General features: G+C 41.1%; 1 protein-coding gene across 1 annotated transcript; it reads right to left on the bottom strand.

Annotated features, from left to right (window-relative positions):
• Positions 1 to 3265: 3265 nt before the first annotated feature.
• LOC131240604 (MDIS1-interacting receptor like kinase 2-like) lies at positions 3266 to 7144 on the bottom strand. The gene is made up of 2 exons (XM_058238912.1): positions 4477 to 7144; positions 3266 to 3885 (listed from the first exon to the last, which is right to left on the bottom strand). The coding sequence occupies exons 1-2, from the start codon at positions 7049 to 7051 to the stop codon at positions 3530 to 3532; spliced, it is 2931 nt and encodes a 976-aa protein (XP_058094895.1). The 5' UTR covers positions 7052 to 7144; the 3' UTR covers positions 3266 to 3529.
• Positions 7145 to 16570: the final 9426 nt, after the last annotated feature.

Here is a 16570-nt window from a genome sequence, read left to right as displayed (position 1 = left end):
TTCATTTGGGATTCCTTCTTAGCTTATAAATATAGATGTAAATGGGATCGGGGGGGATCATTCTAGGGTTTCTAAATCGTCTAAGGGTTTCAAATGATGTATTAAGGGTGAGATTCGAGATTGTTTGAGTCGGGTAATCTCTTTACTTTGTAATTCTACTTTCATAGTGATCATTTGTCACTTTGTGCCGTTATTTTTTTTTTTTTTTCGAAAGGGTTTTTTCACGTTAAATTCACTATGTTTATTTTATTCTTTCGTGGTGCTATCGGATTACTCTCCTAGATTTATCTCTGTGTGCTTTTGCAGTCCCCCAACATTCAATATCCTTCAGAAAGTTAAACACGTGTCGAGGCAGCGCATCTGTGCAGTATCTATATGACGTAGGGATGAACGTGATGAGGTCGATTGCCATCTTCCTCAAGGATAACTACTTCAAATCCATGAAGCTTCTCTTGACTCTTCACATAGACTTCTCGAATCCACGAGGAAAAAAAAATAAGAAAATAGAAATAATATTCTAGAAAATTCATAAATTGATTGATGAATGAATAAACGAGTTTACACCACTTTAAATAGGGATACTAAGCCATGGAAGAAGTTTCGGAATTAAACTACAACTAAAACTCCCATAAATCACAGCTTACTATAAATAGTAAGTTAAATCACGGCTTACTATAAATAGTAAACTTACTATTTATAGACGGTTGTGATTCCTACTGTGCACATGGTTTGTGGCCAAAAATAATAAGTGTCCTATTTGGCTTCACCACGTTGTTCTCCTAATTATTCTAAGCACTTTTCATGTTGGGCGCAACTCCTAAAGCCCAACAAATGAAGAGTTATAATCAAACTAAAACTTACTATAAATAGTAAAAATGAAATTAAAATAGGAATTCGCGATCTGATGGTATTTTGCAAATTCGGCATGCACAACCCGAGGTTGGTTATCTAAAAGTTCGTCTTACCCCAAATCATATATGGTACGTGCGATAGCTCATTCTAGTTCGCGAGATAAGTCCATTTTAAGTTCTGACGGTCTAAATCACCTCCATCTCCGATCAGACCTTTTCAGGTCCATCTTGACCATGAAACTGTTCGAAACCCGCTCTACATCACCATATTCATCTCTCTTTACCCCTTATGCGACCGCACATCAAATGAGAAAAGCATGATACTCTGACCATAGATGTTGGGTATCATTATTTTAACCACCTATTTCTTCATAAGTACGTGGCCCCGCAAAATACATGTACCGTGGAAATTTTGGCCAGGGAACTTTGACAATGTGGACCAATCTTTGATCTGACGGTGCCATTAATTAAGACCGCTTTGATTGGAAATCCTTCCATATTAGAAGATGTTAAATGTTGAATCACTTGATTATTCGCCCTTAATTTAGATTTTCTCCTTATATGTCTATTTGTAAACCACTAATCACAGGCTAGGATCAAATTTCTTCAACTAGGCACGGAAACTCATCTAATTTTGTGAAGGTCTCTTCAAAGATAGTGCAACCTGCAGGTCTAAGTCCAGCTAGGTCGACACATAATGCTATAATTAAAGGGCCACGCTTCCCTTTTACCGGTACCACTATAAGCTAAGGTGGCATGGGAAGATGTGGGGCCCACGTGATGCATGGATAAAATCGAATTTGTCCATAATATGAGTTAGATCATGTTATGCATGGCCCCCTAAAATCAGTCTGATGAATCGGGCCACAGGGAACAAATTGGAGAGAACTGTGGTGTGTTGATGTCATCAAGTGGAAGCGGCTCGCATGAGACCCTCAAGTTCAGCTCCTTACCTCAAGTCCCACCTCAAATAAGCGGGAGATCTTTCTTGATAAGGTGGGCCTAGGGAATATAAGGAAATCCTAACTTAGATGGTTTCCATTTTCTCACCTTGTGTATCGGCTCTCCCAGTGTCTTTCAGTGAGGCAGGGGTATATGATAGGTGTGGGTGGCTTCTTTTTCTTTTCTTTTTTTTTTTTTCCCTGAAAATTTCTCATGTAAAGCGTTGATCCCCGTGTGAATAAAATTTATATTCTCAAAAAAAAGAAAGAAAAAAAAAAAGAGTTGTATTGATCCCATAATGATACATCTGTCATGTCTGTATCATCTATCCATTTTTTAAGATTATTTTAAGGCATGAGTCAAAAAATAAGCAGATATAAAGCTCAAGTAGACCATTCCACAAAAAACAGTGGGGATCCCAATAAAAACTTCATAGAGCCACATTAGTTTTGTATCACACCAGGGTGGTGTTTGGCACACCACGCCAGGCAATCCGCTTCCCAATCTTGATTTGATTGGACGGCCTACAGTGTTGTATATATAAAATAGAGTGCATTCAGACCACTGATGTGATGTTGATGAAAGGCCAGGCTAAAAATCAAGCTGTTTGTAAATTCTGGTGGTCACCGATGTAAGCGTCGCCCACATGATTAATGTACCGGGAATTTTTTGGCCAGGAAACTTTGACAATGTCACCTGACCTGCCTTATAAAAATATATATATTATATTATGAGCGGACTTTTAGGCCAGGGACTTCGACCATGTGGACCATCCTGATTTGAAATCCTTCGGGATTAGAACGTGATTCTTTAATAAATTGATTATTTTCATTTTATTTTTATTTTTTTCCTTGGCTGTATATTTGTAAACATATTATCATATAGGACAGGATCAATTTTCTAAAACTTGGTACGTAAGCACATCCAATTACTCAAAGCAACCTGCAGTCTGAGTCCAACTTGGTGACATCATGAGTTCACCAAGTTGCAACCTTCCTGTTGTCTATCATGATGTTTTAATGTCATCCAAACAGTTCATAAGGTTATTCTCACTGGGATGAATTGAAAACACAAATATTAGCCTAATGCAAAACTTTCATGCCCAGGCTTTGCCAGTGGGCATTTCTATTTTCATTGTTTCATACAGTGTGGACCACCTTAGTTTTGGATCTGCCTCTATATTTGCTTTTTCGTTCCAATGTGAGCTTGCAAAACTGATGGACGGAGTGGATTTCTCACAGGGATCCACACGGTTTCTGCCTACAAGAATTGTGGGAGGGCAGGAATAAAAACAGCAAGAAGAGGTCAATGGTTGTATATATACAATTAACTTAAACTAGAAAATGGTGATCCTCGGCTCATGGATTCATAATTCCTTTAGAGACATGAACGAAATTTGTAGTGTTTGCCATTTGTTGCTCTACCATGTCATATAATGCACTTAAGTATCAACATACAAGCAACAGGAAGCATCAAAGAATAGACAAATGCTTGAATATCAAGGTACAACTACAAGAGGAACATCTAAGGACACAAATATACAAACACTTCAACATCCACAAATTGATATTTCTCCGTGCTGTGTGGGTTAGGTTGATGCGTTCTCCTGAGTAGGTGTATTTATCTATTTTAAAATAGAAAAACCATTGACGAAAGGCTCACTAGTTTGATGACTGATCTGCTCCATATTCCATGGTTTTTCCTTTTCTTCCCTGTCATCTCCTCCTATTACTCAATCACACCTGGATATCCGACAGTTGAGACAATGTAATCTTGTGGAAAGCCTCAGGAAGAGGATCCCTGCATGCAGATAGCTCCTGCGACACGTGCCGCATGGTGGGCCGAGAGTGAGGATTGGCACGCAAGCATGCAATTGCCAACATCACACAAGAAACCACATCCTTTCTGTCTTGAGGCACAGGAAGAGGGAGACGTTGATCTAACAAATCCATCAACAATGTATCTTGGCCACCTGATGATGCCAAGGATGAGAAGAGAAATCCAGGATGCCTTCCCATTACGAGTTCAAGTGATATAACCCCAAAGCTATATACGTCACATTTCTCAGTCACCCTCATTGTGTATGCAAGCTCTGCACCAAAAAAACGTAAAAAAAAAAATAAATAAATAAAAATAAATAAATAAATAAATAAATAAAAGAAAAAAAAAAGAAAAAGAAAAAGAAAGAGGTTGAGAAACAAGATCACGTTCCCATCTATGTATAAAGTTTGTTTTGAGCAAATGATCCTACAATTGTTAAGGAAAACATAGAAACTATACAAATACAGATAAGCTATATTATTTCACAAATTTGATTTAATAATATAGGTCATTAAATTTATTAAGAGGAAGTCCTTTTACCATTTAGGAAATTAAAATTGAAGTTTATATATCTTTGCATGAAATGAGATAAAAAAGAGGAAACTGAATTTAAATATTTTAAATAAGATGTGACTTAAAAAATTATTCTGCGTAGACTAGTAGTAAAATGATGATACAAAAGCATTTTAAGTAACATTTTCGGTGATCTTTAACTACTTTTAAGTATGCATTTAGACATTCCACACACACACAGATATATATATATATAAATTCCAAGATAATAAGAAGATTTAAGCAACATTAGGGAAAAAGATGGAAACAGAGAAAACTAGGCTCAATATACCAGTACCATCCGACGTACCTGGAGCTACATATCCGCAAGTGCCTGCAAGTTCGGACCAGTTTGATGAATCTGGTTTTACGAGCCTAGCGGTGCCGAAGTCAGAGACACAGGCCTCAAATTCCAAATCCAACAAAATGTTGTTGCTCGTTAAGTCCCGATGAACTATAGGAGGGGTGTGATCATGGTGCATGTATGATAAAGCATGGGCTATGCCTTTAATGATGTTCATCCTCTTCACCCAATCCAATTCTACAGCTCCTTCCTCACTGCTGAGGATGCAAGCTAAGCTTCCCCTTTCCATGTACTCGTACACTAGAAATGAGCACCGAGCATGCGAACAAAACCCATAGAGCTTCACGATGTTGCGATGTCGAATTTCTGTTAGTGCTTGTATCTCATTTATAAAGCTTCTCTGGTCCACTACACCCCCATCTAATGGGTGAAGTTTTTTTATAGCTACTACCTGAGTAGTTTGTAGATTTGCTTTATAAACTGTCCCGTACCCACCCACCCCAATGCAATATTTGTTGTCAAAATCCTTGGTTGCTCTGATGATGTCTTCATACACAGTCTTTCCATCAAAATTCCATATTGAAAATAGATTTCCATTGTTTACTTCTATGGCCCCTTTCTCTACGTTTCTCGTTTTCCGGAGAAAAATAAAGCAAATGACAGCAATTACAAATAGAAGAAATAATGCTGCCACAAGGGGAATAACGATGAAGAACACAACTTTTTTGTCTTTCTTTCCGCTAACAGGGTTTATTGAAGAGGAATTACATGGTAACAAACCTTTCACTTCACCACATAGACCTTTGTTTTCAATGAATGCCTCCAATGGAGCCAGGTGAAAGGCTTTGCTGTCAGGAAGAGGGCCCTCCAATTCATTATATGAAAAGTTGATGGAATATAAACTGATCATCTCTTTGAAAGATGATGGGACGGAACCAGAGAGCAAATTGTGGGAGAGATTTAGCTTTTCTAACATGTGCAGTTTTCCTAGTTGTCCAGGTATCTCTCCCGAAAGGAAGTTATGGCTGAGGTCTAATGTATACAGTAGGCCTACTAGATTTCCTATCTGAAATGGAATGCTTCCATTCAAATAATTCTCACTCATGCTCAAATACGACAATTTGGAGCAGTCCCCCAGTTGTTGAGGTATTGGCCCGCTCAGTTTGTTCTTCGATAGTTCAAGAATCTCCAAATTGGATAGTTTTCCAATTTCACCCGGTACCGGACTGGATAGTTGGTTATTGTTTAAACTCAACTTGTAAAGCATAGACAACATCCCAAGGGTACTAGGAACCTTTCCTTCTAAGTTGTTTGATGAAAGATCGAGCTCTTGTAGCCTACTCAATTGTCCAATTTGCAGCGGAATTGTACCAGTAATATTGTTGTTGGAGATTTTTAGGAGTGTTAGGTTTCGACACTCTCCCCAATTAGGCGACAGCTCGCCATGCAATCTATTGTAACTCAGGTCAATGTACTCTAAATTAGGATATACTCCGAAAACTTGGTATATATTTCCAGTGAGCTGATTATGTTCGAGCCGAACTCTTATTAAGGTGGTGCAGTTTCTCAGGCTTTCAGGGATGGGACCAGTGAAATGGTTTTTTTTGGCAGAGAAGCGTCTGAGTGAACCGCCTTGGCATACTTGAGGTAGCTGGCCTGAAAAATTGTTTTCAACCAAAGAGAGAATCTCCAAACGTGTTAGATTTGAGATTTCTGGAGGTACTGAACCAGATAAGTGATTATAGCGTAGAGAGAGTGAAGTCAAGCTGCTCAAATTGCCAAAAGCTGGAGGGATTGGACCAGTGAGCTGATTTTCAGGTAGGGAGAGTTCGGTTAGGCTTCTCAAATTTCCAAGGGAAGGAGGGATGGCGCCTGTGAGATTGTTTTTGTGCAATCTAAGGGTGAGGAGATCTTTAAGCATTCCTATTTCTGGAGGTATCGAACCGACTATATGATTTTCGGAGAGGTCCAAGTGGCGAAGATTTTTCAGAAAGCTAATTCTTGATGGAACTTCTCCGGTGAGTTGATTGGTATAGAGTTGAAGAGAGATGAGTCTGGTCCAATTGGCAAAGAAATGAGGGGATATTTCACCGGTTATCATGTTATCAGAAAGGTTGAGCTCTAGAATGCGAGTAAGATTAGCTAGTGAAGGAGGCAAGGTACCTGACAGTTGATTGGCAGACAAATCAAGAAAGACGAGTTTTGAAAGAGAACCGATTGGGGTTGGAATGGTTCCATGGAGTGAGTTTTGGCTAAGATTGAGGTTGATGAGGTTGGGAAAGGAGGAGAAGCTAAAATTATCGAGCATACCTTGCAAGCTTGTATTCCAAAGGTTTATTTCAAATACGTTGTGTGCATGATCGCATGAGATTCCGGTCCAGTTGCATGGAGAGCTCTGTTGGGTGGCAGAAGCGTTGGCAATGGGAATTAAGGACCATGAACGGAGAGCCTCTGTTTGAGAGAGACTGGCTTTCCATTTGAGGAGAGCTTTTGCTTCCTCAGATGCTGATGATGTTGCTTCATTGGAAGAAGCTATCAGTAGTAAGAAGAGGACAGAGAGAAGAGATTTCTTTGAGGACATGTTTGGATATTGGTTGGTAGTGCTGTGACTTGTTAGGCCAGGATGCATCGATTTTATAGTGGGAGTCTGGAGTCTAAACGCTTTGTGCGTATGCGTTGAAGTCACGGGGAAATTAAAATTTTGTGCCATCGCACCTCGTTGGTCCATGTCATGGCCGATGACAACAGCTCACAGAATACTCTTTCCTGAATAGACTGCATATTACACTACACAACTTTATGTATTAGATACATACCGTCCATCATTTTAAAAAAGAAAAATCATTCTATTCTAGAGTATGATCCAAAAAATGAGGCACATCCAAATCTCAAGTAGACCACAACACAGAAAGCACCGGGGATTTGAAACCTTACAAGGGCCAACCGTGGGGTTTATTTGTGATCTAAGATCTTCATGAGGTCACACATACGTAGATGAAAGAAAAATACAAATATCAGGAGCCTTTTATGGCCCGGAGAAGTTTTCAATGGTAGGCATCCAATTTCAACTGTTTCATGTTGTATGGCCCATTTTAGCCTTACTCTGCCTTATTTTTGGTCTCATGTCCTAAATGCTATGAAAAAATAGATGGGCAGTGTGGATCTGACACATACATTATGATGCAGCCCACGGAAGTTCCACGTGTCAACCCGTCCCTTTTCTTCTATCTCGGGAATGAGCTGCACTGCACAGCAAGCAACGGATTTTCTTGACGTCTGAAATTTTTGTGGGCGCTACCATGATGTATTTCTTAGATCTTCAAAATATCGTTTTTTTTTTCAAAGATCGTTCTAAGTTATGGACACAAAAACAAAGCAGAGCCAAAGCTCAAGTGGACTATAGGAAACAATAGAAATTAGACACCTACAGTTTAAAACTTCTTGGGCGACGGAAGGATCTGATTTAGCTGATACTTGTGCTTTCCCTTATACAAGCTTACGTTACCTTACCTGATGAACAGGCTAGATGGTAAATAAACCCCATGGTGCATATTTCCAAACACTATTGCCGAAGCCAGGGCCATGCTAGATGGTATCTTGATCGGTAGCGAAATGGGTTTATATAACATTCTAGTTGAAACTAATTCGCATATCATAGCCAAGGTAGTATCTTCTGGTTCTGATAATTGCCCTTGGAACATCTGGGAGTATGTGGGGCGTATTCTAGAGAAGCAGAGCCCCTTCTCTCTTTCGCCCACACTTTGCTGGAGGGTAACTCTGTAGCTGACGCTCTAGCTAAGAGGGCTAGCTTCGAATGCCCCAATAAGACTTACGTCAGTCTTTCAGACATTCCTTGAGACATTCGGGGCCTTTTGGATAGAGCAGGATTTGGGTCGCTTTGCCAATCCAACAAATCCAAAAAGGGAAAGTTGGTTCTGTTTCTTCTTTTCCTGCGGTGCTGGTTCCCCTGAGTTTCCCTGCTTTTATCTGTTCGTCCAGAATCCAGATTGCTCTCTAGAACTGCTTCTAGAGGCCAGTTTCTCTAGGTGGCTGGAGGCTACTTCTATGGAGATGTTCGGCTTGGTCCTGCTATTGGGTGTAACAGCCTTGTGATCACGGTGTGTATGGAGATTTTGCTCTGATCTCTTGATAACTTCTGCTATGCTGCTGCGATGTTGCTATTCTTTAGGATGTTGGGCGCTATCATGCTCTCCACTGCATTCAGATAGCACTGCCTTGAATTGGGCTGCTTGTATTACCTGTTTTTCTGGCAGCCTCCCTTTATAAAAAATAAAAAATAAAAAATGATTGTGTTCAAAAAAAATAAAAAATGAGGCATAACTAATTGCATTGCCTTCGCTTGGTCTGCTGCTCCTAGTTATCTACAGCCAAGGTTGCAGTTTCTCCTTGTTGGTACAGCTTTCAAAGAGCCTTGACGACATCTTCAGACTGGGCGGCTCTAACCCCAAGTGCATTAGGGCAGCGTGCTCTGTGCCGGACGCTGGAATATGGCTGGATACCAGTCTGCAATCGCTGGTGGGCTGCAAAAATTCTGCTCGGATGCTGGAATATGGCGGGATACCAGTCTGCAGTCGCTAGTGGGCTGCAAATTCTGCTGAATGGGGAAATCGGTTTTGGAAATTTGTTTTCTGCAGGGAGGACAGTGCTTTTGTTATCCTTTATTGTTCACTCCCCAAGTGTAGGGTTGTGATGTAGTAATAAACTCGGTAAGACCGAGGTCGAATCCACAGGGACTGAAACTTGTACGTTTCCTGAAACTAAATAGAACTAGAACTAGCCTAAGATGCAATCTAAATCAAATATAAATCGATGAATAATGGTGAGAGATTAATGTAAAACTTAAGGAATTCAGAGGAAGGAAACTAGGGATTCAGAGGATCCACTTGTAGGGATCAGGGAGATCTTTTGCCTGCATCAAGAATCACGGAAATCAAACTAAACCTACTTGATCTAGTCTTCACAAGATGAAAGGTATATGAATTAGAATGGATTCCATCATCTAACCATGCCCAGGAGACAAAGCAAACAACATGATTAAACTAATTACCAACCAATCACAGTGCATGCAAGTTAGAAAGGGTACCATCATCCTACCATGCCCAGGAGACGATGGTGAACAACAGGGCTTCCTGACGTCATATACATCAAAAGGGAAAAAGAGATATTCAAGGCCATTGCAGATCCATTGAAATTTCAGTCACAACAGACCATTAAAGACAAAAAACATTCCTTCCATAATCAACTAAAATCAAATTCAGTTCAGAAATTTAAAAGTATGAAATAGTATCTTCCATCTCGCTACAGGCTTCACCTCTTAGCCCTAGCTAAGAGGTTTAGCCACACATGAATGGGTTGAACCTTTAACAAAGTAAACAAAGCAAAAGAAATATAAAGGGAAGAAGGAAACCCACAACTGCTTCCTTCTCTCTCCCACGTTCTAATCGTCCAAGCTTCCTCTCTTTCCAGTCACGGCTCCTCCTTCAATCCTCCTCTCTTTTCTTCTGTTTTTTTCTCCTTTATACATCCAGGGGCGGTGGAGGGCTGGAGTCCCCGAACGAGTCAGCTGCGGAAGCTCTCTTTACGCACAGCAGTCCGCAGACGAGTCGGCTGCGTGAATAAACCTTACGCAGTCAAATTCGGAGCCTCCCACTCCCATTTTTCTTGCTTTCTTTTTAAAAGGAGAACGTCCTCTGGGAGTTTCTTGACAGACCTACATGATGAACGGTTCAGATCAGCTGTCCGATCGCCCCCAAGAGCACACAACTCGCCGCGAAAGCCGGACGGCGTCCAGCTGCGAAACAGAGTGCGTTACGTACGTACGCTGTATGATGGTGGGGTCCACAGTAAGCTTCAAATGATCAATCCAAGCCGTCCACCGGATTTATCTCGATTTTTCGGTCAGAATGGGCTGGTTTTTGTCGAGTTTTTGTGTGGTCCACCGATGTTTCTCTTCCACCGTCTATCGTCCGTTTTAATGATCGAAAACGGATCTCCGGAGTCTTTTGAATTGTTATCCACCTAGGCCTGAGTGAGATTGGCGGTGTGAGTCTCATAAATGGTTCGAATCCTTCGAATAACTTCTGTGTGGGGCCCACTAACGAAAAACGGACGGATAGCGTAAAGACGCTATCCGTTCTTTCGCAGAAGAGAGGGAGACGGGTCAGAGTCGGGTTTGACCAGACCGTCTGGTCCGGCGCAGCTCACGTGCGTGTGCACTATATGCACGTCCAACTCGTTTGGAGTCCATGATGATGGATCCCGGAAATCCGCTCCGTTCATCCGTCTTGTCTCCTCAGATAATGGGTTGAGACCAAATTTTAAGCATATCCAGATCTCAGGTAGGCCTAAAATCAATGGTTTATGGGCTGATCTGAGCGTTGGGCCACTTCCAGAAGGATCCAATGGCTGAAATTTGACGTGTACGGTTATTTTTTGGTCCTCGAACCATGAATAAAGTTTTGAGCCGAACAGATGATAGAAACCCAGTGATCTTGCATTCTGGCTGACTTTCAGGCCGCTTGAGCTTTAGTTTCTCGATTCTCACGGATCCCTGGCGTGTAATTCCGTCGATCTTGGTCTCCTGGGGTCCGTCCGTTGCCTTGGTGATTCTAGAGTGTCAAATCCATGCATTTAATACCTTTTCCCAGTCCAGGCTCGTAAATACACCTTGCAACAGAAACATGATTAAAAATGGGCTATTAAATGGTACCATGTTCGTAAATCTAGGCAACAACTGGGTCTGATATGCAATATTTGACCCTCAACACAACCCCCAACCAGCATTTTGCTAGTCCCGACCAAAATATGCGAAAAGTAAGTTGAGAATTACAGAACAATTTCTATAAACTCGAGTGGTTTTTGCAAAATAATTCAGATATGAGCATTCTCAGATTCATGAATGTTGGGTATTACTTCCTCCTAGACTCAGGCGCATGATAAACTTCATAATCAAGTTCAAAGCATTATTCCAGGAATTAGAAAAATTCTAAATATTGAATTCCATGGATGTATAGTCTAATCTCGACTTGTCAACATTAAGATTCACCTCTCTATTTAAGGATATCATTGGTAACCAATAAAAGAATTCACGATAACTCAAACTTGCCTCATACATTATCCTTTTATTCTTTTTAATTTTTAATTTTTCCATTAAACGTAATGCCAAGAAGGGGAATCAAATCCTCACCTAAAGGGAGCAAACCTATGATGAAGACTGTACACCCAAATTTTTCCACATATCATTCATAGGGAATTAAATCTACACCTATAGGGAGCAAACCTATGGTGTAGACCATTCGCCCAATCCTTTCAATTTCTCAGGTTGGTTCCTTTCAAGCTTAGTGATCACCAAATTAATCCTTCAATATCAAATGAAACCTTAATGTGTAAGCGAGATGTGACATGTAAGATCATAACTCAATTAATGTTTACAACTTCTAATTCTGGATTAACAATTCAAACTTAACTATGCAATCTAATAGATACTGAATCCAGGCGTCTTAAATTTCCAACATCATGTATTTTGAAATTTCAAGTGCCCTAGATGGCTGTCAAAATCCCTTCGAATTCACAAGAAAGTCCAGAAAAAATAAAAATTTTCACAATTTTTGTTCAAAACCAAGAAAATGCTGATTAGGTCACCTAATCTCCTACCCCCAACCTAAAATCTACATTGTCCTCAATGTAAAAGATATGAGCGTGCAATGCACTTGGGACAACGAACAGTAAATATGAAGTGATGGGAAGATAGTACCTGGATGATGAATCGAGAGACACTTTCCAAGAGATCGTAGCATGGGCGTCGGTCAGCATGAAAGAGAAGGCAACATAAAAATCACAAAAAAAATAAAATCCTACCTATACCACTTTTGTAGGTGCTCTCGATTGCATTTGGCATATGCAACAAGCCTTTAAACCCCTACGTTGCCCCTAGTGGACGAGTTGTAGTCTCGTGAGGGTTTGCAGTAATGTTACCCACAAACATTGAACTAACTAATGATAGAAATGAAATGAAGAGCTGGGTTGCCTCCCAGGAGCGCTAAGTTTACCGTCTTCAGCCAGACAAATAAAGCAACTACCTTAGTCCTATGAAAGCGATAAACCTACCTATACCTCCATCAGACTAGGAGATCAATCCTAGTAAACAGGAGCAGTCAGGGGCATGAACATGTCCTCTGAATCAAATTTCTCGACAAATGGTTTCAATCGATGTCCATTGGCTTTAAACTCCTTGCCATTGTCGGGATCTCTTATCTCAACGGCCCCATGAGGAAAAACAGTAACAACAATGTAAGGGCCGGTCCAACAAGATCGAAGCTTACCCGGAAAGAGATGTAATCGAGAATTGTACAAAAGGACCTTCTGACCGGGCGTGAATGATTTTCGCAAAATGTGTTGGTCATGAAATGCTTTCATCTTGTCCTTGTAAATTCTCGAATTATCGTATGCATCATTCTGGATTTCCTTAAGTTTATTCAATTGAAGTTTGCGTAGCGAGCCAGCGTTGTCCAGATTGAAATTAAGATTTTTAATCGCCCAGTACGCTTTATGTTCCAGCTCCACAGGCAAGTGACAAGCTTTCCCATAGACAAGTCTAAAGGGAGACATTCCAATAGGGGTTTTAAAGGCAGTACGGTATGCCCATAAGGCATCGGTCAATCGGATTGACCAATCCTTACGATCTGGGTTAACCGTTTTCTCCAAAATGTGTTTGATCTCCCTATTGGAAATCTCAGCTTGTCCACTTGTCTGTGGATGGTATGGGGTGCTCACCCTATGAGAGCTACCGTGTTTCTTCATTAAGCTCTCAAATGGTTTATTACAAAAGTGTGAGCCCCCATCACTAATGATGGCTCGAGGCGTTCCGAATCGAGAAATGATGTTTTCTTTTAGGAATTTAATGACCGTGCAATGGTCATTAGTTCGACATGGAATCGCTTCGACCTATTTAGTGACATAATCCACAGCGAGCAAAATGTACAGATTTCCAAACGATTAGGGGAATGGTCCCATGAAATCGATGCCCCAGCAATCAAATGCTTCAATAATAAGGATGGGATTCAAAGGCATCATATTTCGACGGGACAATGCTCCCAATTTCTGACAACGCTCACAAGCTTTGCAAAACTCATGAGTGTCCCTAAACATAGTAGGCCAGTAAAAGCCACATTGCAGAATCTTGGCCGTGGTCTTTTTAGCAGAAAAGTGACCACCACAGGCCTGTGAGTGACAGAAGGAGATGACGTTCTGATGCTCATCGTCTGGTACACATCTCCTTAATATTTGGTCTGGGCAATATTTAAATAAATAAGGATCATCTCAGAAAAAGTTGCGCACCTCGGTGAAGAATTTCTTCTTATTTTGTGCAGTCCACTGTGTCGGTATGGCACCTGTAGTAAGATAATTAGCAATATCAGCGAACCAAGGTGAATGGGAGACTCGAAACAATTGTTCATCAGGGAACATGTCGTTGATATGGATCGTCTCAAGGAAATCAGAGGTATTAAGGCGAGAAAGGTGATCGGCCACTACGTTCTCTACTCCCTTTTTATCTTTAATTTTCAAATCAAATTCTTGGAGTAGAAGGATCCATCGTATCAAACGGGGCTTAAAATCATTCTTAGAAGAAGATACTTAAGTGCCGCATGATTTGTGTAGATAATGATCTTGGATCCGATCAAGTAGGACCTAAATTTGTCCAAGGCGAACACTACAGCTAAGAGTTCCTTTTCCGTAGTCGAGTAGTTTACCTGGGCAGAATTTAAAGTTCTACTTGCGTAATGAATGACGTAGGGCCTTTTATCTTTTCTCTGGCCTAGGACCGCCCCAAGAGCATAATCAGAAGCGTCGCACATAAGCTCAAAAGGAAGGCTCCAGTCGGGTGGCTGCATGATAGGTGCAGTGGTTAACGTGCCCTTAAGCTTGGTGAAAGCTTCCTGGCATTGCTCAGTCCACTTGTACGGAGCATCCTTTTGAAGAAGAGTACATAAAAGACGAGAGAGGAGACTAAAGTCCTTTATGAATCGCCTGTAAAATCATGCGTGTCCTAAAAAGGATCGCACGTCTCTGATGTTCTTGGGTGGAGGTAGGTTAGAGATAAGATCGATTTTTGCCTTATCTACCTCGATTTCCTTAGACGAGATGATATGCCCAAGGACAATTCCCTTCTGAACCATGAAATGACACTTCTCCCAATTAAGTACCAAGTTCTTTTCTTCACATCTTTTCAGCACACATTTAAGACTTTCCAAGCACTCGCTGAAAGATGGACCGTAAACAGAGAAATCATCCATAAAGACTTCTAGATATTGCCCCACCATATCAGAAAAGATACTAAGCATACATCGCTGAAAGGTGGCAGGGGCATTACATAGTCCGAATGACATCCTTCGATAGGCAAAGGTGCCGTAGGGACATGTAAATGTGGTCTTTTCCTGGTCTTCAGGGGCTATCTCTATCTGGTTGTAGCCCGAATACCCATCAAGGAAACTGTAATAGGAATGACCAGCTAACCTTTCCAGGATCTGATCAATGAATGGTAAAGGAAAGTGATCTTTCCTCGTGACGGTATTCAACTTCCTATAGTCAATGCACATTCTCCAACCAGTAGTGACTCTAGTTGGCACGAGTTCATTATTGGCATTAGCTACGATGGTGATTCCGGACTTCTTAGGGACCACTTGAGTTGGACTCACCCATTGACTATCGGATATAGGGTATATGATACCCACGTCTAATAGTTTAAGAACCTCGGCTTTAACCACTTCCTTCATGTTTGGATTTAGTCTACGTTGTGGTTGCCGAGCGGTTTTTGCATTATCCTCAAGATATATGCGGTGAGTACAAATCGAGGGATCGATTCCCTTGAGGTCCGCTATCGTCCATCCCAGGGCTCCTTTATGCTCAATGAGAGTAGATATGAGCATACTTTCCTGTTCTTTCTCTAGGTGGGCAGAGATCACCACCGGGTACGTCTCATCTTGACCTAAATAGGCATATTTCAAATCAGAGGGCAAAGATTTTAGGTCAAGCTTCGGCGGCTTGAGGTTAGACGGTAGAGGCACTACATCGGTTTGTGGCAATTCTTCAAATTGTGGCCTCCACCGGTTAACTTCAAGTACCGGTGCAGTATCAAGCAAGGCACACGTCTCCCTAATCATGTCATCATCAAAATCATGGGAGTGGGCTAGGCACGCCTCTAGATGGTCGGAGGATAAGGTTAGAGGTTTCGTATCTTCCACGAAAGAGTCAATCATGTTAACGTCTTGGAAATCGTCATCCTCCTCTAAGTTTCTGCCGTTATTGAAAAAGATGTTTGATTCCAATGTCATATTCCCAAAAGACATAGTCATGACACCATTCCTACAATTGATAATTGTATTTGAAGTGGCAAGGAATGGGTGGCCAAGAATGACGGGGATCTGAGTGCTTATGTTATTGATGGGTTCGGTGTCCAGGATGATAAAATCTACAGGGTAGTAAAATCTATCAACTTGGACCAACACATCCTCGATTATCCCTCTTGGTACACGAACAGAGCGATCAGCAAGTTGTAGTGTGGTTAGGGTGAGTTTTAATTCACCCAAACCTAACTGTTTGTATACCGAGTAGGGAATCAGATTGACGCTCGCTCCTAAGTCAAGAAGTGCGTGATCAATTCGATGGTTCCCGATTACACATGATATGGTTGGGCTACCGGGATCTTTGAATTTCTGTGGCACGTCTTGCTTTAGGATAGCACTCACTTTCTCAGTCAAGAAAATTTTCTTTTGAATACTTTGCCGTCTTTTGGTCGTGCATAAGTCTTTCAAAAATTTGGCATATAAAGGAATCTGTTTCACGACATCAAGTAGAGGAATGTTGACTTTCACTTGTTTCAACACCTCTAGAATATCCTGAAAGTTAGAGAGAGGTTTTGGTGAAACCAACCGTTGGGGGAACGGAGCAACTAGCTTCTCTCGAAGTTCCGGTTCTAATTTTTGTGGGGCATCACTGGATCCATCATTGTTGTCCTCTTCTGGTTCTTGAGGCTTTTTGGGCCTAATCGGAAGAGTTTTATCAATGATCTTTCCACTCCTAA

Source organism: Magnolia sinica, chromosome 3 (assembly GCF_029962835.1).
Source record: "Magnolia sinica isolate HGM2019 chromosome 3, MsV1, whole genome shotgun sequence".
NCBI lineage: Eukaryota > Viridiplantae > Streptophyta > Magnoliopsida > Magnoliales > Magnoliaceae > Magnolia > Magnolia sinica.
Note: the sequence above shows the minus strand (reverse complement) of the source record. Positions and strands in the feature narration are given on the sequence as shown.